General features: G+C 46.8%; 1 protein-coding gene across 2 annotated transcripts; it reads left to right on the top strand.

Moving 5' to 3' along the window:
* On the top strand, positions 1-27,329 carry PTBP1 (polypyrimidine tract binding protein 1). Of its 2 annotated transcripts, XM_084221176.1 has the most exons (15): positions 1-109; positions 3,863-3,893; positions 13,424-13,502; positions 14,006-14,178; positions 15,097-15,243; positions 16,150-16,320; positions 17,042-17,152; positions 17,453-17,627; positions 18,871-18,945; positions 20,185-20,330; positions 22,848-22,881; positions 23,416-23,508; positions 23,803-24,019; positions 24,250-24,327; positions 24,656-27,329. In XM_084221176.1, the coding sequence occupies exons 1-15, from the start codon at positions 102-104 to the stop codon at positions 24,786-24,788; spliced, it is 1,671 nt and encodes a 556-aa protein (XP_084077302.1). In that variant the 5' UTR covers positions 1-101; the 3' UTR covers positions 24,789-27,329. The 2 variants fall into 2 exon arrangements, with proteins under 2 accessions (XP_084077302.1, XP_084077303.1); XM_084221177.1 differs by lacking the exon at positions 3,863-3,893 and having other exon boundaries at positions 46-109; positions 24,656-27,328.
* Positions 27,330-27,403: the final 74 nt, after the last annotated feature.

Genomic DNA, 27,403 nt, shown 5'->3' on the forward strand with positions numbered 1-27,403 from the left:
GGCGGCGCCGCCATTTTGTGAGTCTATAACACGGAGCGGTCTCGCTCGTCCCGCTATTGCGGCGCCTCCACTCCGCTCCCGACGGGTCGTCTCCGTGTGCAATGGACGGGTGAGTCCCGCCCGGCGCCGCGTCGGGGCCGCGAGCGGCGCTGCCGGGCCCCTCCCGTGCTGCGGGCGCGCCCGGGTCGAGGACCCGCGCCGGGAGCTGGGGCGATACCTGTGGGGGCCCCACGGGCGCGGCCGGGGCGGGCGGGGGAGGTGGGGGGGGGGGGGGTCTCGCGTGGGGGCCACCTCCACTTGCCCGGACCCCTCCCCACGGGCGGCGGGGAAAGCAGGGGCGGGCCCGGTGCGCCGCCTCGTGCGATCCTGCCCCGCATGCTCTCCCACCGCACCGCGGGTCCCGGCCTTGGAGAGCTCGGGGGTCCCGCCCGGAGGGGCTCCGGGAGTCCCGGCCGAGGGGAGCTGTGGGGCTGCCGGCCTGGGCGGCTCACGGCGAGCCGTCGGGACCAGGCGGGGGGCGGCGGTCCGGGAGCGCCGCGGGGGCGGGTGGGGGGCCCGGGCGCGGCCCCGCGGGGGCGGAGCGGGCGGGGCGGGCGCACCTGGCCGGGCGGCGGGCGGTGATTCACGGCCGCGCTCCCTCCCATTGTCTGGCGCTTCCGCGGGCGGGGGCGGGGGGGCTCTCGCTGGGTTCCTTTTGTGACCGGCTCTCGCTCGCCCAAGTTTCGCATGGGGGAGGAGGGCGGGCAGGGCTCTCTCGCCGCCTCACCTGAGCGCCGCAGGTACAGCCGCGGGCCCGGCCCCGCTCCCGTTGTCCCGCGCAACTCCGGGAGAGAAAACTTCCCTCCGCACGCTGGGACTCGGGGAGTTTCCAGAGCTCAAGTTTTGTCTTGGGCAGCGTCGATTCCTCTTTAACCACCGCCCGGCGGGGCCTCTCTGCGGCAGAGTTCGCTCTAAAGCGGGTGTTTTATCAGGGGATCTCTCTCGAAAACGAGCTCTCCGTGCTTCTTTTCTCCTGTCTGGCGTGGGTTTTTTTTTAGTGATGTGGTTTTTTGTTTCTTCTAGCGAGCAGTAGTTAAAATATTTCTAAAGGCCTCCGAGTAAGAAGTTTGTTTTCCCCGAGCCCTAAGTACGGGCAGCCCAAATTAGTGCCTTTTCGCTTTCTGCCTCAGAACACTGGTCTGGGCGTAGTCACATGTCTGGGCTTTTTTACACGCTGAAAATGTGGCGTTTCAGTTGTTTTCATCTTAAAACCCATGAAAGTACTGTATCTTACAATTTTTGCAGTCCAGGATCGCTCTGCTGCTTTTAACCAGTTGCTCATCCTGTTGAATGATACTATTAAAAAAAAAAACCCAAAAAACAACAAACCAAACAGATTCTCAGCACATGAGATCACACATTCTAGTGGCAAAAATCGGTTTGTTATCAGCTGTAGTTTCAGGGAAGGCGGATGTTTTGTGCGTGTTAAAGTAGTTGCTGTTTGAATGTAGAAGTTGTGGTGTAACACATGAGATCAGTTACCCCTCATCTTTTGAAGATCCCGGTGCAGGATCCATTTGCCCCGTAAAAGTGTCTCCTGCTGAAACTTCAAAAGCTGCTTCAGAAAGTAGTTTTACGTTCTTGCCGAGTTGGCAGCGAGTGGCCCCTGGCTCAAGGCTGCTCCCATCTCCTTCTCCCAAAAATGATCCTGAGCTGTGCCTGAATGATCCCCCTTGAATAAGTTGCTTTGTTTAAACATGGGAGGAGTCCTTATGGGCAATCCTGCTTTGGAAAATGACCTGGAGGTTTTACTGGTGCTGCTTATTTTTTCCTCTTATTGCATAGGAATTATCCCATTTTTCCATGGGAAAAATAATTTTTCTGAAGGGCTTTATAGCCTCTGCTTCTGGAACTGGGAAGAGTTTTAATCCCCACCTGAAGGCCGATGTGCAGGACAGTAGAAGAAAGCTTAGGATAATTTACTGAGGGGGTGTGTGAACTGGAAATAAGTTGCATGTTTCTTGAATAAAAATTCTAAAATACTGTTGAAGCTTGTTTCCTTTAAAATGTGTTATCAAGTGGGTTACAACAATATCCCAGGAATCGATAGTTCTTGGCAAATAAAATGACTCTTCCTGTTGCATACTTCTAAATGCCATCCCCTGCTAAGGCACTTCATGTAAAACATTTCCTGTGTGAGAGGCCCACAGGAGGAACAGGAAGTGGGAGAAACTGCTCTGGGGTAAGTTCGGGAGTTTGGGAAATGTGGGGCATTCCCTGTTCTTACTGTGCTTTGTTGGCAGTAGTTTTTTTTTTTTAAGGTTCTGGAAATGCCTGGATTAGTGTTTATGTGCTAGCCGTGGAATGTGTGCTGTGTTTAGGGATGCTGGTTCCTTGAAGTGCTCCATGCAGATGGGTTTCATTAGTTCATTAGAGCTGACCCTCGAGTGCAGCCAGCCCATCTGCCCGGCAGGTGAGCAGCGGTGTCAGACACGGCCTCCTCCGAGGACTCGCCTGGAAAATGCGGAGCTATCCGCGTGGGCACCGGGCTCTGGCTCCAGCTGCAGAGCTGGGTTATGATGACACGGCACGTTGGGGGAAGAGGAAGTGTGAGGAGCTGAGCTGGCTCCTGCTAGGGCTGTGGTTCGTTTGTAAAGGGGACACTCAAGTGGCTTTGGTGCAAGTTATGAATTGCTGCAGGAGGAGGGGCAGCAAAAACTAGTAAATGCAAGTTTTCTTACATTAAATCACCATGTAAAGCTGTTCTTGAGTACTTCGGGTTTCTTATTGTTGGTTCAAGAAGGATTGCCCTATCTGCTGTGTGTCACCCTGCTCTGTGGAGCTGCTGCAGGTCAGTCAGCTGGCCACTGCTGCATCCTGTGCTCTGGAATTACAGGCAGCTCTTTAAAAGGAGTGGAACCAGGCAGAGCTGTGTCCATGGCAGTCCAAAGGCTTCCTTTCTACTCTACATTTTGTGTTGCTGCTTTACAGGGGGTTGGAATTTATTACAAAAAACCAGAATCACTAGTGCAAGGGTATAACTGAATTCTTAGGCTGTCTGGAGCACTCCCATGAAACAGTAACATGGAGATGCTCTAAGGCTCTGGAAGATCACCCAGGCTGTAGACAAGCCATTCTGACTGCGTTGGTGGACATTACTGTAAGGAGGTGTGTGGTGTGGTATAGAGTGTTCAGTGCTGACAGGATCTGGTGTGGTGTTTTTTTCATCTTAGTTAATCAGAAAGTCTTCATTTTACGAGACTTAAGTGTCTAAGGTGGAGTTTAATAACTGTTTTTTTAGTAGAATTATTAGAGGGATCCTGTGTAGGGTGTACCTCAGGCTCGACCTCTGGGCACTCTGCTGGTCTGGCCCTGCTCTGGCAGTGCTCGCATGGCATGAGGGCTGCTGTGAGCCCTGGCTCCTTCTTTGCTGGGACACAAAGCTTTGGTGTGACCACCAGAGCTCTGATGTTGGTCTCTCAGCCGTGCTAGAGCCTGCCTGGGGCTCTGTGGGTGTTGGGGACAGGAACCTCAGAAGGGGATGTTGGTGACAGAGCTGACTCGTGATGCTTTTCCTCTCGGTGTGGTCAGAGTTTGAGGTCACATTGCTGGGCTCGGGGGGGGTTCAACCCCACCCCGTGCCCTTGCAGGAGGAGCAGGTGCTGCCATAGGGAGTGGGAAAGCTGCAGTTTTCTGGCACTGCTGGGTCTTGGGTCTCCACCATCACCATCTAATAATTTTTCCTTGTATAAACTGTCCTTGGCTCACCTGCAAAGACAACTGTGCACTTTGACTTGCTTTTTTCTTACTACTGTAAACTATGCTGGATTTTTGTGGCAAACCTATCTAACTTTTTTAATCCTTTTCTTTCTTTTTTCTACAGCATTGTCCAAGATATAACAGTTGGTACAAAGGTAGGCACTTCTCACTTTTTCTCTCTTTTTACACTGCTCAGCATCTGACCTAGTTTTAGCCTCACCAAATGTAGATCTTCAGCTGTAAAGGGTTATTTCTGGTACCACATAAATCGGTTTTAACCAGAAGGTAATTCAGTTTCATGTGCATTTAAAACTTATGCTATGGCTCAGCATTTAGCTCTTGTCATTTAGGCATGGATGATCAACTTTATTGCACTTAGAAACAGCCCTTTCCCTGCTAAAATGTCAAGCCATGCTTGTTACTTGTGTGCTAGACAATGCTTCTCCATGAAGAAACTGGTCCTTTTCCTTTGGAGAACTCCATTTCCTTTGTTTGTGTGAATTCCTACTCAGTTATATGTCAAAAATCCTTCTGCCACAAAAGGGAGGGTTTAGCAGCTGATTTTTATCTCTTGTGGGTACAGTAAATATGACCTTTGCCCTTCTAGTCTCAGGTTTGGAAAGGGCAGCCTTAGCCCTAAACTCAGAGTGCTGACAGGAGGCTCCTTATCAGCCACGGGTGGCAACAGGCGTCACTTCACGGGATCAGCACCGGTGCCGTGAAACACCGAGCTGGCAATGTGCAAGGCCAGAGTGGGCTGAAGGGTTAGGGTTTGGTTTGGCCAATGTTGTAACTCTGGGGTCAGGACTGCAGTGAACTCAGCCCTGTGTGTGTGTGTTGGGTATTGGCAGTGCAGCTGATGGCACATGGGGAGGCAGTGACCACTCAGAAGGGCCAGGGAAGTGATGGCGTGGGATGGGACTGGTGTGGAGCAGAGCTGGTGCACTGGGAACACCAGCAGCCCTACAGAATGGGGTAGGAGCGTGACACAGAAAGTGCTGTTGGCCAGCAGAGCTTTGTTTTGGAAGTACAGAATGAGCTGTGTTAAGCACAGACAGCCTGGCAGTGCTTTAGGGGTCTGAAGGGGCTCTAACAGCTGTGGGGGAAAGGTTGCTCCTACTTTTCCTCCTGCAGGAATCTCAAATTTGAATTAATTATAGTGTCTGGTTTGGGTAAAAATGCTGACTGGTGCAAGGAGCTCAGTTTGCCATCGGATGCAAGGAGGAGAGGCTTGAGCCTGGACAATAAGGTTGGTTAATAGTTCTTAGCCATTATGAAAGGTGGACCAAGGCATCCCTAGAGCAGTTTGATACCTCTGTTGGGAAACTGGTTAATGTTGGTTAAGGTCCCCTGGTTTTTAACAATGTGTAATTTGTAACTTTTAAAAGTGGTTTTACATAAGTAAACTTAACCAGGAAGCTTCTAAAACTGTAGTTGTAGATCCCTGTGAAGCTTGGAATTTTGGAGTGTGGGATTGCCTGCCTCATTGCACCCATCTGGGGCGATTCCAGACCCTGGTTCCAGTCAGATGAGGTCTGGGAGCAATCCCCTCTGAGTGCTTTCACTTCTGGCATGGGACAGCATTGTACCCACGGCTCTGCTGGTTGGACAGCAGGTAGGGAGGGGTGAGACTAAATTGTGCATGGAACATGAAGTTTCTTGTCAAGTCAGATGGGGCAGGTTTAAAGAAAGTTGAATCTAAATTTAAAGAGTGGCAGGAGCAAGCAGGAAAGCTGAATCATCTTGGTAAAGGTAAGCTTTTGACTGATTTTTGCTGTAGCCACATTATGTGATTGTGTTTAAGTCATTGAATATGCAGGTGTAGCTCTTGTAATAGGATTCCCTTCGTTAGTGCTTGGGTGTCATGGGATTCTGTTGGTAAACTGGAGTCTGCATTTCTGAGAGCAAAGTGAAGCTTTTCCTGTGCTCCCATCATCTGCCTGGGTCAGCCATGTCAGACAGCTTCCCCTGCTCTGGCATCCAGCACAGACTGAGGTGTCCATTCTGTCACCTGTGCTCATGAGAGCTTCCTGACTGAACTACCAGATCACCCATGGAGATCTGAGCTGGAAAATGGTTTTTAATCTGAGGTGTAAATTTACTCTTCCTGATGTGTGTGTACATAGAAGGTAGGAATTTGGGTGTTGAAAGATGACAGTCCCCAAAATCTGTCAGCTCTTGCCATGCTCAGTGACCTTGTCCATGATCTGATACTGTGACTGGAATGTCCCAAAGCTGGCTCAGACAAGTAGGAAAAGTGCCTGTGACTCAAACCACTGCTGGGCAACGTGTCACAGCAAACTCCCAGTGGCCTCTTGGTGTCTTGCTGTGACTGCTGAGCTTAACTTGAAAGCTGAAAACTTCATGAAAGTAGGTTTTTTTTCTGTTTGCTCAACATTTGCTTTAAAAGGCAGACTGCTGGCATATTTTATTTTCTCACATCCTTAATTTACATATCAAGAGTATTTACACCCTCTTACTAATTTTTTCTGAGGTCTTAATTAAGTTTAGTTTCTTTAACTTAAGAAGCCCCCAGGTGTTCCAGTGGCTTACTCTTCTGAGTACTGTACTGCCCAATGGTCTTGTTTTTAATCAGGTGTAATTGTAGTAGCCATTCTAGGCTCCTCAGTTTAAAGTGTGTGAATTTGTTTAGGAAGCTCATTGCCATTCTGGTGTGGGGATTCCTGATGCACAGCCTTCTGGAATGTCCTGCAGATCAGAAACACATGATGTAAGACTTACTTCTTCCCATAATTTCGCTGCTGTCTGAAAAGGAAGTAAGTATGGCCCTAAGATGGAGGCATGGAGTTTGAGCTCTGAGGTGCTCTTTGACCCTGCAGTTGCCTCTTGCAAGTAGTCTGATCAAGGTCTCACTCTGTTGTGTCTCTTTGCCCTTTGTTTAATTTCCCTTCTTATCAGTGTTCCTTCACACTCTGAGCAGGACTAGAGAGAGGATGAGCTGTGACACGTCGCTGTTCTATAAGTGAAATTGCATTTTGGTGATTGGCAAAGTCTCAGAATAGTTTAGGTGCTGAATAATCCCATAGTTTCTTGGCTAAGTCAAGCTCTGCTTGAAAGATTTCCCTTCCAGAAACCAAAAGTGCAGTTGTGTGGCGTTTGAGAAGTTAATTTTTAAAACAGGCTTTGCTGGAGTGTGATACAAGCTGACTGCATAGAAGTGATTTGTGGTGAAGCCAGGATCTTTGCCATGGGAACAGTAATTATGGCTTCAGGCAGTGGGCCAAGAATGTTGTGAGGAAATTCCAGTCCCCTCCTATGGTTTTAGTTAGAGGCTGCAACAAGCTGGCTCTTGTGGCCTCCCCATCAGGCGTGAGCACACATGGGAACCACATGTTGGTGGCAGGGGACAGGGATGGCAGTGGCTGCTGGGTGGCATCAGGTCACCTGGGTGTGCCAAGCAGCTCCATCTCACCTGAGAGTGCTGCATGCTGCTTTTTGCACCTGGGTCTTCAAGTCATATATCTGTTGATAAAGTGGTTTTAGAAAATACTGGATTTAAACCTCAGGACTGCTTTGGCCTCAGTCTGTGATGATTTAAAAAAAATGAGGAGAATATTTAATACATGTGAACCCACTCAACTGCACATTTTTAAGTTGTAGGGATGGACTCTGGTCTCTGACATCTGTTTCAGGTACTGTCAGACTGGAAAACGCAGGTATGCTGGTGCTGCATTTGTCCTCTCACACCAGCAAGAAGAGGAAGTATTATTTATTTACACATTCCCCATGGCTCTGGTACAACTCTTTCAAGCTTCCTGTGAGAGCACATTGAATGCTGTGCCCTGCTGGGCCAATGTTTGAGCCCTCCCATTTGTGGTGCTGCCTTTTCACAGCCACAGTTCAGGTGCAGTTGTGCTGCCTGGAGAGTTCCTGCTAAACCCAGGTGTTCCACTGGCCCCCTGACAGACGGGGCAGAAATGTCCTTCCATGAGTTCTGTGTTCCTGGAGTGACTCATCCAGCACTATTTCTCCCTGATAGGATTTCTGTTGAGCTTTGCCAAGGCCTCTCTGCTCCGTGGCAATGCCTTGAAAACTCAAGGTTAAGTAGTTAAATTTCAGCTTGGGAGCAGTGGATCATAAAGCCTGGGCGTGTGCTGCCCTACCAAGCCAGCATGACTGCATTGCTACAGCACTTGGAGTTTAGGAATTTTGGGCTATTTAAACTGGCCACACCTTTTATTTGCTCAAAGGGCAGGTTTGTTTCACAGGGTGTCTCCATAGTAGCAAAGACTGAGAAGGAAAGTTAGGAGGGGCTGAGGGATGAGTGGGTTGGGGATCCGGCTTTGCTGTGAGGCTGGTGTGTGCTTGAGCTCTAATAGAGCTCATTGCCAAAACACATGGGGTGTGCAGGTGCAGCACTAGAGGGTCTCGTGGCTTTTAGGAACTCCAGGGCCTGTCTGCAGCCTTTAGAAACAGTGCTGGCATTTGCAGCAGAACTGTGTGAGGAAACTGCCGTGCTCTGACTGTCTCACCCAGCTTCAAAGGGGCTGGGAGTGTGTGTGTGCCATTGGGGATCCCAGTGGGGAGCCTGCCATTGGCTGCTTTGTAGAGATATCAGCCTCAATCTTGTCCTGGCAAGAGGCAGGCTGTAACAGTTTTAAAAGCTTGAAGTGGCAGGTGACTGGTGTTTGGCTGAGCAGAGTGTGGGTTGAAAATAAGTGTCCCTTGTGTCTGCCAGATAGGCTGATGCCTCTGCCGCAGATCCACTGTCCATGGAATATGCTGACTGCTGGGATGGACTTAATTTGATTAATGGTATATGTGTTGAATTGGTACATCAGCCATGAGCAATTTAGTGAACAAAATTGATCCCAACTGCTTTGGTTCTGATCAAATGATAAATTGTGTGTCCAGTGTGTGAGTGACACCGAAGTGGGAGCAGCATCACATTGTGGAATCTTGAAGTTGTTTTGTGTTGGCCTTAACTTCCCAGCTTCCTGGAGACTGTTGGGGATGCAGGTGTGTGTGTGTTCTTCAGAAGTGTTTCACAAAAAAAGTTGACTCATGGTTTGTTTGTGACCCAAATTGGAATGTTTTTCACACTACTTCAAATGACTAAAGAGTGCTGGAGGCAGGAGAGGGGAATAGAGGGGAAACATAAGTGAGCTGTGCTGGAAGTTAGTCTTTGGTGGAAGGCAAGGAAAGCTGGCATCCTTCCTAGTAGTTTAAATTTAGTTCCATTCTTGAATCTCGAATCTCTCAGCAAAAAATGTTGGAATGTAACATGAGTGTGATGATGATGTCATCAGACTGGATTTTTCTTAATAGTTTCTTCACAGAGATTTGAGCTGTGAACTGAAGGATCAGAGCATTCCTGCGTCCCTCTGGGACTGACCTTGGACAGCCCCTGATGAGCCACTTGCTCCTCCTGTGCTCAGAGGCATTTTCTTGCCTCTTTGATCAGAGCAGAGGGTTTTTGTGAGCTCAGTGGTCTGACTCATTTTTGAAAAAATATTACAGTGGTCTTTTATTGTCTCTACAATATTTTTCCAAATTTAGAGAAAGTTAAGAATAACGATGCTCGTGTGCTCTGGCTTCTTACAGGACAGATTTGTTCCGATTTCTTTTCAGAGGGGGTTGCCAGGTGCTGCTGTTCCCTGCTTTGCTTTCTGTGTCTGTTAGCTGATGGCCTGGTTGCCTCCAAAATCCACATTTTCCCTCTCAAAGTACTGCTATCCCAAGTCTGTCAGAGCAGTGTAAGGTGCCCCACATCCAGAGACAGTCCTGCTGTTCCATAGGGTTTCCTCATTGGAGCATGGAGAGAAACAGCTTTTTGTAGATCTTGAGCTTGACCAGCCTGTGGCTTCTGGCTTTTTTGGTCATTGTCCCCTTCCTTCCCACACAGTCCTTTTGCCTTTGCTTTAATTTTGCTTTCTGGCTAAAAGCTGATTAATATCATGTATTTGACTTGAAATAAATATTTTTTATGGTGGTGTAGTTTCTGTTTGTTTCTAGCCTTTTGCACAGGCAGGATGCAGTTGACTTACTGTAATCCATTTAAAGTAAGTGCTGGATCTTAAGTAGATAAAGGATTATATAGGGCAGCTGGGAATTTCTGTAGCACTTCTAGGTGTGCTGATAGAAGCTGAGACAATCTCTGGCTTCATTCCAAGGTGTTGTAAGCCAGGTAAAATCCTACTGGCAGTGAGGCAATATGTAGTGTATGTGAGTCAGCTGTTGCTTTTTAAGTAAGAGCCTGGACAGACTAAAAATTCTTAGGCTTTACTTTTACAAAAGCAAGGCAAGGCTTAGAGTTTGGGGTGTGGTCAAAAATACAACTGGGGGAGATATGAAATGCTAAGCTGTACCTTGCAGGAGCCTGCCTCTCCCTGAGTCTGAAAAGAGAATGAAGGAATTGTTGGCAGCAGGGCTGCCTGGAGCACGGTGTGTGATTAAATTAATGCAGCTCGGGCAAGGGGCCTTCTGTAGTCAGGAGCATCAGGCCAGAGGAGGCTGCTGGCATGGAAACCCCTCCCAGCAGGGTTTCCCTGGTGCCAGTGTGCTGCTGACTGGGGATTTGGGTGGTGGAAACAGCCCTACCCTGCTCTAGGTAGGATCTGGCTGTGTAACTCCAGAAGTGGTGGTTGTTTTCAGTCAACAGGAAGGGGGGATTTGTTAGTTCAAATGAGGAATTTGATGTGCTGTGAGTGCACTGTGGCTTCTGTTAATCTCGTCATAAAAATACCAGCTGTGAAAGAATGGCTGAGCAGAAATGTCAGTGTAATTAATGCCTCTGTGAGCAGGGATGGGAGCTGGGGGTTGGAGAATTGTGTCTTGAAGTGCAGCTGGGCCTCCCTGAAAGAGTGCAACAGGGAGAGAAGCAGTGCTGTGGGTAGATATAGGTGAGCACCAAGAACCCTCACAGCCCTTGGCTGGATTTCTTCTGTTTTAAAACTAAATTAAATTATATGAAACTTCAGAATCAGTAACTTCTCTCCTGTCTTTCCCAGTATAATTCAAAATAGCCAGTGGGTACATTGTTGGTGAGAAACTCTTCTAAACCTGTTCAACCAACCAGGCTTGCTTTGGTTCCTCTGCCTCTACTGAACTGAGTACTTGGTATGAAACATTTGAATTTATATCATGGTTTTAAAGAAACTCTTTAGTGTTTCTAACATGTACTGAAAGAAAAGACAGAAAATAATATGGAAGGAGACTGGTGATCCCTGCAGTATAAGGGTAGGGAGGCTTTTGAGTGCTCATTACTGTGGGCATGGTCATAGACAACTGGGTTTCAGTTTGCCTTGAGTTTGGTTGTTCCAAAAAAGCAACTATTTCCTGTGGTTATCCGATATCAGCTCCAACAGGAGCAGAGGAAGAACACCCATAAATGAAAAGTCATGGTTCGTGCAGCCTCCTTGTGCTGGAGAGGGCATGGCAGCACAGGGTGACCACTGAGGCCCCTTGGGGCGCTGGGTCTGCTCCTCTCGCACTTCAGCAGCCACTCCTGCACTGGGAGATGTGGGGAATAACTTCAGTGTGACTGCAAAGTACTACATGTACTGTGTGTAAACTTCCCTGTGTAGAGAAAAGACTTTGGAATAACTGCCTTTTTCCAACCGTGGCAGTCTTCCCTCCTTGTTTGCATGTACTTCCAGCTGGGAAGCTTACAAATTGACTGCTGCTGCTTTTGATGTTGAACAATCATCCCCCCTCTGCCTCCCAGCTCTGGTCGCAGTGGGCAGCACAGGCTGTCTCCAAGATAAGAGGGGAGTGGATTGGAAATTGCTCTCCTTAAAGAGACATGAACGTGTGGAGCCTGGCTGCAGTGACATCCTTGCCATCCCTGCCTGTGAGGAAGTTCTCAAATACACAAGAAAATGTATATTTTAAACAAGCCATTAGGAAAGCTAAATTCTTTCCATAATGGTATAAATGCTTGTTTTTCCAGTTTATAGTTTCCTAGTGTTGCCTCTGTGAGAGCCAAATATGTGGCTCATTCTCCCAGTGTTTCCATGATGGGATTGCAGGAGCTGCCTGCTATGTTTGCACTGATGCACCAATTTTTACTGAAAGAGTTCTGGATGTGCAGAATTTTACAAGTTAATATTTAAGAAGATGTTATAAAACATTCAGGTCCCGTTAAGGCCTGATGCAAAGGCTTTCATCAAGCCAGAAACACCTGATTATGTGGGTAGGGCTATGTTTTGGTGAGTGGCTCTTGTCAGTAGCTGCCAGGTGTATCCCAGGCCGTGGCACAGGAAGCCGTACCTGGAGTGGCAGCAGCAGTGCAGGCACAAGAGTGTTCTAACAGCAAACCAGAGGATTTTTTTCTAGCCTTGGAATTATGTCTTAATTTGAGTCATCAAAGGATGGGATCATAGTCTAATAGCCTCCCAACCCAGCTTGCCTCTTGCTGCACTCAGGAATCGAAGTGCTAATTAGAACAGCTGTTAAAAGGCCCAGTGCTAATGACTGCACCATGTGAGGAGGAGGAGGAGGCCTAGGCCAGAGCCTTGGTGGGAGCTGGTCAGTGCTTGCAGGTGACCAGCAGCAGCTCATGAACAGTGGCTTGGAACCTGGCCTAATTCTCATCTTCGGGACATCAAAGTCCTTGAAGCCTCTTTGAAGAGCTGGCAGTGAGTAGTCAAACGAGAAATTCAAGATTTGAGGGGGAAAGAAAAAACCCCAAACCGTGTGTCTGTAGCTGGGTGTTCTGGGGCTCTCAGTGACCTACTTTCCCAGCCTGTCTGCTGGGGGAGTGCACAGAGCTTTTGTTGTTGCACGGCTCCTGTTTCTGCAGGTGCCACCAGATACAGGGCGTGTGGAAGATAAGGGTTTCTGGTGCCATGGTGTGGAGCAGGGTATGTTTCCATTGAAGTGGGTGGGAGCTGCCAAGGCAGGGATGAGTTCTGAGCTTTTTTTCTATTGATGAAAGCTTTGGTGTGGCACCTCTGTGGAAGAGTAATGTAAAAAAATGATAAGAAAGTGCTTTTGTGTGTTAGATCCGTGGTATCGTGCTTGCTCACAGTTTACAATGGAATTTGAAGTCTTCCGTGTAATTTACTTATAATTAAGCCATGCTTGATTGTAAGATGTGTGTGCAAGTATAGATTGTGCTAAGAAGTCATTCATAGGCATGTTTGCTTTTGTCTTAGTAATGGTTTTTTGTATCTACTACTTGGGCTGGACCAGTCCTGGTCAGTTGAAGTGATTTAGGTGACTTTACAGGGAATGCTGTATCAGAAAATACCTTCTACCAGGTCAGGGTGCTCCAAGCCCTGTCCAGCCTGGGCACAAACACTTCCAGGAATGAGGCACAAAATGCACAGCTTTGATTCATAACTGCCAAGTCATTCCCAAATAGTTTTGGCAGCTTCAGAGTGAAAATTTTGTGGGATGGGAGTAGTCAGAAACCTGTTTTGCCACGTATGACAGGAGAAGGTGCCTGGTGCACAGCACTTCACACAACTCAGCAACACTCCAGCCCTGAGATCCCTAATGCTGAGCTGAAAAGAGATATTGGATAGTGCTGCTCCATTACCAAACTGGATCTGACTGATATTTAATTCATGGAGGTGAGCTTCACTGCCCACTGTCAGTATGTTTTCACTTACACTTGTGTTCAACTCCTCTCCAGCTTTCTCAGTTGTTCTGCTTTAGGAGTGCCTGGATAGAATTGAGTAAAATGCTGTCCATTTACCTGTCATCTGTTCTCTTCCAGCGGGCAGCTGAGGAGCTTTTCTCTCCTTGTGTTACTACTAACGGACCCTTTATCATGAGCAGCAACTCTCCTTCTGCAGGTAATATTGCATGGAAACCAGCACAGCAATTTATAAGTACTGCAAGGAGGCCTGGATTTTCCTTTTTAGTCATAATTTTAAAATCTCTTCATTTTTAGTACATACTAGGCCTTTTGTGGGATGGTGCTGAATAATAATAATAATAAATATCTGCCAACAAGACTAGGCCAGATGGAAAGGAATAAAGCACCAATCTGGGGTTAGTGGCTCAGACTTGCACTAAAATATGAGTGGGTAGGTGTGAGCTTTACACAAACTAGGAAATGGCCACTGGAGAATTGATTCCATTGCAGTGGCATTTGGCTGTTATTCCCATCATGCAATTTGGAAGAAAAAAAAAGAGTAAAACCACGTGTCTTCAGCCTCAATTTATCCTAGACTATGGAATTTCTCTGTAATAGTGCAGTAACTGGCTGGGGAGCAGAGCCTGTGGGTCAGCAGTGGGAAGTACGTGCTTCTTCTTCCAGACTCTTCTCATCAGCAGTAACTTTTGCTTCTTACAGCTAATGGAAACGACAGCAAAAAGTTCAAAGGTGATAACAGAAGTGCCGGGATCCCATCCCGAGTAATCCACGTCCGTAAGCTCCCCAGTGACGTCACGGAGGCAGAGGTCATTTCTTTGGGCTTACCCTTTGGCAAGGTCACCAATCTTCTGATGTTGAAAGGCAAAAACCAGGTATTGTCTCCTTAACTGGAAGCATGGATTGTGTCAAAGGCTTGATAAGTTTGTCATCAGGAAACCGGCTCCAAGTTGTTTAAACAGCTGCCATGTGTTAAGAGTCAATAACTTCTGCATACTCTTATTTTACTTTTCTGTGATTATCCCATGATCTGTAGAAAATACCACTTTCAGGCTGCAGAAGGAGCTCAGTCCATAATTACAGGTTGTCACTTATAATTAGCGTTAGGCCTGGTTTGGAAATTGCAGGCCTGGGATTATTTGAACAGCAGTGCCATGAGTCGGCCTTTTTCATTCAGGCTTGCTTGACAGCTGAGTTACCACTGTGTAACGTGGCATATTGAGGACACCTTTACAGATCTAGTAAATGAGCTGGGTATGGCTGAAATACTCTTGGGTAATGGGGGTGGTGTGCACTAATTTGGTAACTAAAATTGTCTTGCAAATTAAGGAGTAAAAAAGCAAGCCAACTTTAATAATTGCTTAAAATATTGTCTTTAATCTTAATTATGAAAAGATGCCTCTGATATATTGCATGGTGTGATTCTATGCAAGTGCATGCTGCAGTGACTTGCTACAATCCCTTACGTTTCTCTTCTGAAGGAGAGAAGCCCCTAAGGGTGTAGAGCAGTGGGGGCTTTCTGCCCTATAGAGAAGTGAAGAGTCTGGATTGCTGCTCTATTTTTGTGTTCTTGCAGACATTTACATCTAAGTACACGTAGCATGGAGATCTTAGGGTGAGACTGAAGCTTTGCATTAAATCAGTTTCGAGAGAGAAGATCCTTATTTGCTCTACTTATAATTGGATTTTAAACAGTTTTGTGTGCAAAACCACATTGTGTGTAAATGTTGGAGGGTTGGGGTGACCTGGTGCTGTCCTGCTGTGACGTGTCCCTGTTGGGTTTCACTTCCCAGGCTTTCATAGAGATGAACACAGAGGAGACAGCCAACACCATGGTGAACTACTATACCACAGTCACTCCGGTGCTCCGGAGCCAGCCCATCTACATCCAGTTCTCCAACCACAAGGAGCTGAAGACAGACAACTCTCCAAACCAAGCAGTCAGTTTGTTCTCTGCATTATCATTCCAGGGAGGGGGGAGGACACACAGCCAGATCTCTGCTGCTGGCTTGAGATCCATGGACTTTAGTAACATCTTGTGCTTTAGGATGTTTGTTTCTAATGCTTAAGAAATTTCTATCAAGTGCAGCCATGAAGGGGCAGAACTCAGCTGTGGTAGAGCACAGTCTGGTGCTGGTAGGTGCTGCTTTGAGGTGGCAGCACCTGAACCCAGCATATCTCAAGGCTCTGAGCCCCCAACGGTCTCTGCAGAGGGGAAAAAGTTCCTAGTTTCAGCTCTGCCCCTTTTGGCAACTTTTTGGGACAGAAACACTGGAAAGAAGTTCAAGCGTTGTGGCTCTTTGTCAGGGGTGGCTGCAGTACGTCCCCTTTGTCTGCTCTTCTTGAGCTGATTCCAAACAGGATCAGAGCTCCCAGTGCTGTGCAGATGGAATGCTGCTGTTGGGTGCCTCTCACAGCTGGAGCACGAGCGTTCTGTGTGTCAGGGGGCCCTGTAGAACCCCAAGCAATTCTCACTTCTGGATCCCTGTGGCAAGTGTGCATCAATCTTTCAGTCTTTTCACCTTGTCTAGGATTCAGAAAAGCCCTGGTTTTCCCTTTTTCTAAAAAATGGGATAATATTGCTGCAGTTTATGCAGAGCAAGGTTTTGCCATAGCATAGGTACTGCATGGTTGATTTAGTTGCCATTTTTGCCTTGCCCTTACTGGGTGGGGTGGTCTTTATTGGCTCTGTCTCAAATGTGCCCCAGCTCTTGGAGCAGCACACGGCTGTTCTGCTCACTGCTGAATCCAGCAGGCTGTTTGCAGAGAGGGAGTTCAAGGAGAGCTGACTGTGTGTTTTTTGGAAGCACAAGTGTGGGTCTAACAGTTTTTTTTTGGTCCTGCAGCGTGCCCAAGCAGCTCTGCAGGCCGTGACCCAGGTGCAGGCTGGGGCTGTGGCGCTGGCCGCCACGGCTGCCGCCGTCGATGCAGGGATGGCGATGGCTGGCCAGAGCCCTGTCCTGAGGATCATTGTGGAGAATCTCTTCTACCCTGTCACTCTAGATGTTCTGCACCAGGTAAAACATGTCACCACAACTGCTTGATGATTGTTCTGGAGGAAGGGGCAGGAGCAACTGGTGTGTTGGTGTAGTTGCAAAGTCTGTGGTTTGTGTTTGTACGATGCAAGTTCTGAACAGAACTGTCAGACTTCTCTGAAGACAACACACCTGCAGGAGATGCTGCTAGTTTGTCCCCCACTCTTGCATGATTATAATTTCCAGACATTTGACTCCTAGTCCATTTTATTGGATCAATTACAGTTCTTCAGGTTATCTTTAGGTTTTAGCAAAAGTAGCTGCTCCTCATCCTTCTGCTGGGTCCAGGGAAACAAATACAATGTCCAGGAGCTACGTAGACGGTGGCCATTTTGGAAAGTTGCCTCTGTCTGCTGTGATTGCTTAATGTTATCTTCATGTTTTAAGTTGCAAGCTTGACTGCATTTAAGAATTCCTGAAATTCCTGGAAGAGGTCGAGTTCCTGAAGGTGTTTGTGAATATTCCTGTTAATTAACCCAGAATAAGCAAACTGTACTTAGGGAGCAGTTCAGCCACTCTGGTGTGTTCTAGGCTGATGCCATGATGCCAGTCAAGCAATGCCCACAGTGTGGTTTAAATCCTTCAGGGCTGCATTGAAAGCTGACAGGCTGAGAAGACTTTTGTTTCTGCTTGTAGTAAGAGATCAATATGAAATTATCTTGCTGGAAGTGTGATAACAAGATACACAAATATTATCTTGCAGATCTTTTCCAAATTTGGTACAGTTTTGAAAATCATCACATTCACGAAGAACCACCAGTTTCAGGCCCTGCTGCAATATGCTGACCCCATGAGTGCTCAGCATGCCAAACTGGTGAGTGCTGGATTATTCTCACGTGAGTTTGCCTTGTTTAATCCAGGTTCTGGGTGGGCTTTGGGGTGGGCTGACACCAACATTACCCCAGGGACAAAGTGTGAGTGGGAGGGAGTTGTTCGCACGGGGAACTTGGAGGCTGCCAGAGGGGCTGAATGAAGCAGAGCTGTCTCCACATGAGATACCTGTTCTCAGGTGGAGCTGTGGGATGGCCTAACACCACCTTCCCTCTCCAGAGAGCAATTGCTGTGAGCTTGTTCTGAATGCATTTGGGTGAGGACTGGTTTTGTTTCCTCTCAGTCTCTGGATGGACAGAACATCTACAACGCCTGCTGCACGCTGCGCATCGACTTCTCCAAGCTCACGAGTCTCAATGTAAAGTACAACAACGACAAGAGCAGAGACTACACCCGCCCAGACCTGCCCTCTGGGGACAGCCAGCCCACTCTGGACCAGACCATGGCAGCTGCTTTTGGTGAGTGTTCAGCAAGTGGGAACAGGACAGAGCCAGCTGATGTCTGTGTGTGTCATGGTGAACCCCACCTGCACCCCCTGGCTTCTTTTCATTCTCACTGTGCTCTGAGAGGTGCTTGTTAGGCTTTGTCCTTGCAAACACCACCTGGGCTCAGCTCTTTCTGAGGGACTTTTTTCCAAAGTTGCCTTATCTTGCACTGGCTGTCTGCATGCACACCCTTTGCATATTTGCCATAGCAAATCTGAAAGTTAGGTCAAGTTATAGTTATAATTTAGGCTAAATGCTGTTAAATGTTATTTCTCTTTTAGATTGGTTACAGTTAAGCTCTAAATTTAGGTCTAAGTCAAGTTAAAGTACTGTTAAGTTGAAGTGTTGAGCTTTAGGCAGCATTCCTTTTCATCATTGTTTACACTGTTTTTACACACACACATACCTAGGTAGACTTCAATTCCTTTCTGTTTTGATTGCCTGGATTTTGTTTGGTTTTGTTGTTGTTGCTTGCTTTTCCTTGTTGTGCCTTAGTTGTCCTTTGTAAGTAGAGTGAATCTTGCCAACAAATCTTGCCAGTTGTTGTGCTTTGTAGTTAAATTAAATACAACTTTTGCTTATACCCTTGTTGGTGATTTTTTTGGGCAATCTCAAGCGCAGTCATTTGGGACAGTGTGTCAGGAGAAGGGGAGGGGATGTCATCCTGGTGTATTTGGTCAAAAACTTTGAATAGAGTGTAACTGAGGCAGAACATTTGGGGATCATTGAGGGTCAGATTAGTGCCAAATCCTGTGGTCGGTGCCTCTGGTGCCACCTGGTGTTTGCCCAGGAATTGTTTTGGTGATCTCTGGGAGTCCATTGTTACATGAGAGGCATTTTTTGAATTGCTGGTTGTGTTTTAGGGTTGAGTTTTCACCTAAATGCTTCTGTTGAAGGACAGATCAAAGCATTTTTGGCTAAGTTTAAGGAGGTTTAGGTTAGATATAAGGACAAAGTTCTTCACCCAGAAGGTGGCTGAGCACTGAACAGGCTTCCTAGGGCAGTAGTCACAACACCAAGCTTGACTGAGTTGGAGAAGCATTTGGACAACACTCTGAGCCATGTAGTGGGATTGTTGGGTGTGTCCTGTGTTGGGCTAGGAGCTGGACTTGCTAATCCTTGTTGGTCTCTTCCAACTAGAATATTACACTGTTCTGTGAAGTTTAGAGTTTTCCTGCTGTTGGGCATCTTTTTATAATGTGTCTGTCTTTCCCAGGTGCCCCAGGAATAATCTCTCCTCCATATGCTGGAGCTGGCTTTCCTCCTACTTTTGCCATTCCTCAGGCTACAGGTACTGTATTACTGTATTGTAGGTTGAAATTTTATGTAGGTTTTGTGTAGGTGAAGCATCTTCATGTTTTAAATCAAAGTAGTGATGTTTTTGGGTTAGCCATGTAAATTTTAAATGCTGGCATTTAGACATGGGAGGAATGGTGATCCAGTACATCACCTCAGCTAGGAATGCTCTGTGCAGCTGCAGCACCTCTGGGCAATGTCCTGGTGATGGGGAGAAAATGCATAAAGCAGGATGGGAGAAACAGTAAAGGCAAACTTTGAAATAATATGGGGAAGGGGTGAGGAGATGAAAGTTCTTGTGCTTTGAATTTCCTCTTGTCATTACAGAGGTTAGGACTTCTATTTGACAGCTGTAAATGTGGGCAGAAGCAAGGAATCTGTCAGTTTTTTTCCCCAAATATTTTGAGAAAGCTGACATTTAAGGTGAACTTTGAAGTTCACAGCTCGTGCTGTAGGTAACAGATCATTGCTGCTTCCACAAGTAGCCAGGAGTCTGAAAACTGGAGGTGCTGAACATGCTGGCAGGAGTGCCAGCCTAAACAAGCCTTGCTGTGGTTTGCAGCATTCCAAGCCATGTTGGCTCTCTGGGAACATGATGGAATTTCCTTGCTTATGACAAACAAGCAGAGTGGGCTGTTGAGGCATTGCTGTTCTGGTAACATCCAGCCCTGCTGAGAAAACAAGAAGGGCTGCTTTGGGGATTAATCCATGGAATTGACTACTAGCAGTTGTTTCTTGAGCTCTAAAGCTCTTGCCCTTGAAGGGCTGGTACAGGAGGTGGGAGCTGTCTAGGAATGCCTGTCAGTGCAGCTGCAGTGTTTCCCAGTCAGGAGAGCTGGGTGATGGTGGCACAGGGTACCTGGTGGTTGCATGTGTGATGAGAGCACATTGTGCATGCCCTGGTTGGACAGACCCTCCCCATGCCCTGTGTGTGACACCTGTCCTGCACAGCAGAGCTGAGGCTTTGTGCTCATCCGCTGCTTGTGAAACACGCTTCAGAGTGCTGAGGCACCTGCTCAGCACCAGGCACTGCAAGAGCAAATCCTCTTTGAAACCAGAACATTTCCTGCAGCACCAGAAGCGGAGGCTCCTGTTGCCCTTAGGATTACATGGGCACTTTTGGGAATGACGACTTGCATGGTTCAGAGGGTGTGCTGTTCTCCCTTCTGGTGCAGCAAATACACTAGAGTACATGCTGTTAATTCTTTACTGGTTAATATTCTTTAATTTCCAGGCCTGACAGTTCCAAGTGTTCCTGGAGCACTAGCTCCTTTGGCTATTCCAGCAGCAGCTGCGGCGGCTGCAGCAGGACGGATTGCCATTCCCGGCCTGTCTGGGACAGGGCACTCCGTGCTGCTGGTTAGCAATCTGATCCCAGAGGTTAGTGCAGTCCTAACTTTACTTTTTTTTTTTTCCTCCTTCCTGTTATCTCTGCTTTCACTTTCTGAACACGGATTGGGCTGAAATTCATTGAAAGTGAAATCCTGCTGTATCCAAAGGAGGCGGCACCGCTAGAGCAGCCGCTGCCGTGCTCTGACAGCCCCAGGTGCAGGGCAGAGCAGTACTCTAGTTGCTGAAGGGAAATGGGAAAGTCCATCTCAGATTGAAATTGCTCTTCCTTGGTTCAAAGCCAAGGATGCTGCCTGCCTGCTCTTGTCCCCCAGAGACTACAATGCCTGTCCCTTCCTCCCTCTTCTGTGTGGAGTCTCCCCACCATTCCCATGGAATAGTGTCATTTGGGTCACAGAGTAGCCATGTCCATTCCTTTTCCTTGGCATGTTGTAGTTTTTAATACATTAATTCAGAACTACAGAGTGGCTTCATGCTGACCTTTGCTCTTTCTGTGTAGTGTCTGGATCCCTGCTAGCTTGACCTTGTACCTGTGCAGTGTTTCCTCTGCCATGTGCTTGCACATTTCCCCCTTCCAGGATTCCTGGAAGTTTTTCCTTAGCTAAACCCCTTAACAGCTCACAGTTTACATTTTCAATTCTACTTAACTGAGTGAGTTGAAATATTTGGATTTCTCTAAAAATAATGCAAGTAATATTTGAACAAAAACCTTGTTTAATGAAAGGTATAAGGGAATTGGATACAGGGGGCTTGAATTTTCCTTCAGTCAGCCCCTGGATCTGGTTGGATTGAAAGTGTAGAACCTCTGGTGTTCAGCAGAGTAATGAGGCTCTGCTGAGGAGCTGTAACTGGTGGGACTGTGCACACACGTTAATAGCACTTTGCAAAGCTGTAAAACTTACCAGTGATGGCAGAGTCACCACAAAACCTCTTTGGATCAAAGGGGAAGCCTGGATGTGATGAATGATCAAAATGTTTAACTCTTAATGAGATGAACCAATTGGATCATGTTTCATACTGCTCTTACCTGTCATTGCTGTTCTCTCCAGGGCATGAAATAACAGCAGGGGCTGTGGAACAATTTTGGGATTTGCTGCTCGTGCTGCCTGGAAACTGCTCTGCCATTCCAGGGACTCACATCTCTGGTTTGTTCTACCATAAGCCCTGATAATTAGCAGGCATCATTATTCCTGACCAGTGTGATGCTTCCAAGTGTTTGTTCCCAGGAAGCTGTTGAGTGCCTGGATGGTAGTGGCAGGACAAGGGGCTGTGCTGCACCTCTCAGATTTCTCACAGCTCTTTTTAGGCAGGAGCAAGCAGTTACTTCATGCCCTGTGGTTTTTTTGAGGAGCTCTTCACTCTCCATCCAGCTTGTCTTTGGGCTAGAGAGACTTTGGGACTTGGACTGAAGCTGTGAACTAACAGACATGAAACTTTTTCCACTGCCTGTATAATCAGTGTTGTAGAAACTTACCTGTGCCACAACCAGTTAGTAAAGAGACAGTATTGCCTGGAGTGACTACTCTGCCATGGGGTTTTCCTGAGTGGGAATCATGGGAGCTGAAATGGGCCCCATTTTTTCTTACACAAAAGTGGGAGCAGTCCACACGTCTCAGCTTGTGGTGATCCAGTACTTTGGGTTTCTCCACCCTGAGCTCAGGCCACAGCGCAGGAAGGGAACAGTCCTCTACAAACAAGGTACCAGCTCCTTATCCAAGTGCTTCCAGCAGACCTTGGAGTGGGATTTGTGGCAGTACAGCTGCTCATCTACATGATTTGTTTGTTTAAAGCAGTGGTTGGTGTCCAAGGTGGATGTTCCTTGTTTCTTTCCAGCCAAGTATTATGGCATGGATTGCTTCCTGCAATTCCTGACCCCAAAGCAGCAAATGAAGCTCTTTGTGACTTGGTCCATGAAGTCAATAATTGTAAATAGAGGAAATATTTTTAGAATTTAAGGGAATGCCATTGCAATTGAATTGGTTATTGCAGCCTGTGGAAGTCACTCTGGGGGGATACTGTCTCTTACTCCTTTGTATATCTGAAGTAAAAATGCCTTTTCTTTATCATTGTGTTCCACTAGGTAAAACCTATTAACTGTTTCTGTAAGCAAGTTATTGTATGTAGAATTCTATAAATCTGACTGATGGAACACTACATATTCCTTATGTATTTACTGACCTGTGTTTTTTGCTACTTTTTTCTTTTCTCCCCATCCCTGAATTTTTTTTCTTCCCCCGATCCGGAATTTCTTTGCCAACTGACTGCACGGTACTTCTGCTTCCTGTTGTTGCTTGAAACAAAAAAATAAAAACATTCCCCTTCCAAAAAAAAAAAAAAAAAAAATAAAACAAACCCTGCTCTTCGGAAACCAACCTGCCCTTCAATATTAACCATCTTGAAAACTTCATCATCCATCAACCAATTTCGCCATTTCCTGCGGGGACTCTGCCCTTCCTCGTTGTGGACGATTTGTGCAACCTCGCTCTCCCCTTCGATTCCTTACCTCTTCCCTGTCCCTCCGCTGCCTTGCTCTGCTGTTCTCTAAAGAGAGTTACACCCCAATGCCTCTTTATTCTTTTCGGTATGTTATTATTCACACTTTTTATTACCTTGTTTTTCATTTATTTGAGATTACTTTTTGATACTTCAGAAATGTACAGTTTGCAGTTTGCTTTTTTTTTCTTTTTGTTTTTGTTTTTTTTCTTTTTTTTTTCTTTTTTTTGAATGCATAATTTTGGTTTTACATTGTTTACTTAGTTTGCTGTTTAATTTAGTTTGTCTTTGGTTTTGGTTCAGTTCTGCATGGGTTATTGCTTTGCATGTCTTTGATAAGAGTTTTAAATTGTGAGAGCATGCAAAATTGTCCAGTCTTCTGGCAGTAAGATTTTGGCTTTTTGCTGAAACCCAATGTCTTTTCTTTAATGTATTGTTCCATTATTATTCTGCTATATAAGAATTCCCTTAATTAGAGCAGAATATGTAGCCATGGTTGGAATGAGATCAGTTCTGGTTGGGAATGGATGTTTTTGCTGTTGGATTGATTAGCTGATGTTAAGTTGAATTCGACTTTTTGTTTCCCTACCTAAGACTGTTCTTGTTTCCTCCCTCTTTGAAGGAGTCTATGGTGATGTGCAGAGGGTGAAGATTTTATTTAATAAGAAAGATAATGCCCTGGTTCAGATGGCCGATGGGAATCAGGCCCAGCTTGGTAAGCTTGGCAGGGTCAGACTCTGGGCAGTTAGGGACAAAACTTTATTTTTGGCAGTTTCTTCTTTTCCAGCAGAAGACCCAAATGTATCCAGGCCTTGTGTGGGGTGTGGCTGTGGGGCAGATCTGGGGCTGGAGTGGCTCGTGGGTGCGAGAGGGAAATAGGCAAAGAACACAGTGAAGCAGAGGGACCCTGCAGGGTGTGGTGTCTGCGAGGGCGGTGAAATTCTGGCCTTGAATTCATGTCTGGACAAAACTGAAGTACCCTGCAGTCAGGTGTGTCCTCCCCTTGCAGCCATGAGCCACTTGAATGGGCAGAAGCTCCACGGGAAGCCGATTCGTATCACGCTGTCCAAGCACCAGACAGTGCAGCTGCCCCGCGAGAACCAGGAGGACCACGGCCTGACCAAGGACTATGGCACTTCTCCTCTACATCGCTTCAAGAAACCAGGCTCCAAAAATTTCCAAAACATCTTTCCTCCTTCTGCCACTCTTCATCTGTCCAATATTCCGTAAGTATCCGCAGGGAGAGTTCCTGTGTGGCTGAGTATTGAAGTGTTTGCAGCCTCAGTGTGAGGACAGCTCTGTATTGCTATCAAGACAGCTCACCCAGCTCCCTGTTCCATTGTCTTGCCTTGCCAAGAGGGTGCTGGTAGGGAATTTAGAAAATCATGAAAATTAGTTTTCTGAGATTATCTTGATCTGTCAACGTCTGTTTCACTGGGAAAATTTTTTGTTTCAGACCTTCAGTAACTGAAGAAGATCTTAAGTTGTTATTTTCGAGCAATGGTGGGATGGTCAAAGGATTCAAATTCTTCCAGTAAGTGTTTTGTATTATGTCCTCTCCTTACTCTGGGCTTTTCATATGGGAAGGGTGGAAGTACTTGGTTCCAGTCAAGGGCTCAAAGGTAAGCAGAATCCTTACTAACAGTGTTTGACTGTGGAATAAAGAATTCCTGAGTAACCTTGTGCTGAGCACTGAATGAGCAGTAGGGCTGCATGTGCTTGCCATAGAGATACTCCTCTAAAGAGTGAGTGTGCTGCAGGTCCCAGGGGGGGTTCATTCTGTGCTGGATGGAAGAACTTGGATCAAGTTGGGGAAGCTCCTGCAATGGATCTAAACATGCCTGAAACTTGTGTCTTGTCAGGAAGGACCGTAAAATGGCTCTGATCCAGATGGGCTCTGTGGAAGAAGCCATTCAGTCCCTCATTGACCTCCACAATCATGACCTGGGGGAGAACCATCACCTGCGTGTGTCCTTCTCCAAGTCCACCATTTAGAGCTTGGGAAGGCCTGAGTAAAAATGGACTTGACTTAAAACCTCTGGGGTTCAGCCTTGACCTTAAAAGGCTGGACACCAGGGTTTCAACTTCCATCATTCCAGAAAAAAAAAAAAAGCCACTTTAAAATGCAGCTGAAGTGACCTTAAAAGACCAGAGATTTTATTTTTTTAAAGAGAAATCAGTTTACCGGTTTTTAAAAAAAAAAAAAGAAAATTAATTCCTCTTGCTAACCTTGCGGTGATGGGTAACAATCTTGACTGTTCCAATAAAAATCACAAGTTCAAGTTTACACTATGGAACCTGCTCTGGGAAATTCCCCTCCCCTCCTGCTCCTCCTCCCCCAAAAAGCAGATCCCAACAAGTTTTATCAGGTTTCACATTGATGCCTTTTTTAATTTCCTTACCCATCCATGCCTTGAAAGACCTAAAACCACTGTGTGAATTCACTGTAGCGCCTTGGAGTCAGGATTGTGGTGACCAGGAGCTCCCAACCCACCCAGCACAACACTCGGTTGCGTTGATCCCACCTTACCTGTGCACCTGCTGTCCTGTGCCTTAAACCTTCTACTTCTTTGGGGAAAACATCCGAGCTGCAGGGAGGGGATGGGCAGAGCTGAGGGGGGGAGCGGCTCTGGCTGACGATCAGCAGGGGGAGCTGGCAAAGTGGATAAAGGAAATTTTGGGCTGTGACTCAGGGCAGTCGTTCCTCGCTGCCCCCTGTGTGTGTCTCGATCTCCACGTGTGCCCTGTGCCGCTTCCCAGTCTGCTCGTGGGTCATTGCCACCTGCAAACTCAGGTGGGAGTTACCTGAGAGCCTTTGGCTGAGCAAAGGTCTGGGTGGGGGAGCATTCCCAAGGCCAAATCACATTCCAGTGTCAGGAGCGAGCCCGCAGGCTCTGCCCTCACAGAGGGACAAAAGAGCCGCTGTGGGACACTTGTGAAGATAAATCAGAGTTTGTCAAAATTGTGTGTATATACCTAAATGCTTGGCTAGGATTTGGAGAATCCTTGGATACCCCACAATTAGAAAGGTGCCTTTAAGAGGTACCTTTGTGCCCCTAATTGGAGATTAACGAGGCTGCTGTAGCTCCGCCGTCGTTCTTAGAGCATGTCTTCAGCATTTGAGCTTTTGTTTGAATCCTTGTATTATACTTTGATGCCGTTGCTGTCCTCTGTGCCTAGCAATATTTCCAGTTGACCAAATATTCTAATCTCTTTATATGCAAAAGAAATAGTTTTAAGTACCTTTTATAGAATGATAAGATGGTATAAACGTAATCTAAATTTACTCCTTTGTGGTATTACCCGTGTATACTGTACTTTATTTTCTTTGTTTTGTAATTAAAGCTGTAGGGCAGGAGTAGTTTCCAGGCTGAGGTCGTGGCTGAGGATGAGCAGAGCCGAGGGTGTGAGAGAATGAGCACAAACAGCTCAGAAATAGAAGGAAAAGGACCCAGGCTAAAGATTTTTTTTTTACCTTTTGAACCTATAAGCCCAGATGTTGTTCTAGGAAGGGAATTTATTAAAAGTAGAATGCAGCAGATCAGTTTTTCCCAATGATACAACAATTTTATTTTTTTTTCTGGCTTACAACTCTTTCCCGGGCCATTCTGCCTTCTATTCCGTGTGATCCGATGTTGCCTTACATTTCCCTCTAACCTGCAACCTGTTCGGATGCAAAATAACAAGAATCTTGTACTTTTTTTCAGGGTTTTTCTGCAAATTGTGGACCAAAGTTTGTTTTTTAATTGTCTTAGTGTTGCAAGTTCTGATTTCCTTGCTTGGTGTGGGAGCTCTTGACTTGCCTAGCACTGAGTGTTTGGAAAAGTCTTAACTTTCTGTAGTTCCTCCCTGGACTCTCAAGGATATGAATTATGCTGGAGAAGCATGTGAGGTCCAAGTGAGGGTCCACCTGGTGCTGTGGTGTGCTGGGTACCCCTGAGGAGGGCAAGACCCCTGCTGACAGCATCACCCCAGCTGTTCTTGGGTACCTCTAAATCTGTGCTGGAGCCAGGGATCTGCCCCTGCAAAGCTCCCCAAGGAGCAATCCTGCAGGAGGGCACAGCCAGGGGTCTCTGTGGCTGCTGGCTTGTCCCCTCCCTAGTGAAACACCTCCCACAGGGGCCCCAGCCCAGCAGCACTGGGGTGACTGGTCAGTGCCCCCCATCACCCTCCCCAGCTCTGGGGAGGCTCCGGGGCCGGGCCCCGGCCGGGACACCCTGGGTGTCCCATGGAAATCACAGATGGATTTGGGGTAACCAGGCCCCCAGCATGGTGGGTGCTCCCTTTGGATCCTGTGTTTGCATGTAAAGAATGTGAGTAACTAAGGGTGTACATATTTATAATTTTTTTATACCTGTTGTAAGACATGAGGGGCAGCAAAACCCAGTTTTTTATGGTGACCAGATGTATTGTATATTTTGATAACAGCAATTCCAGGTTCAGTATTGTGGAAGGTGGGTGGGGAGGGGAAGTGTACACACCATCAGAATTCCATTGCCTCTTTCAAAGAATGTTTGTAATGCAAAATGAAATGAAATTAAAACTATTTTATAACAACCTTTGTACCTTTCTGTAGCTCCATTATTTCCTGTTGAGATTGTAGAAGCAGT

The sequence above is a fragment of the Fringilla coelebs genome (genome assembly GCF_963513975.1).
Source record: "Fringilla coelebs genome assembly, chromosome: 24".
NCBI classification, from domain to species: domain Eukaryota; kingdom Metazoa; phylum Chordata; class Aves; order Passeriformes; family Fringillidae; genus Fringilla; species Fringilla coelebs.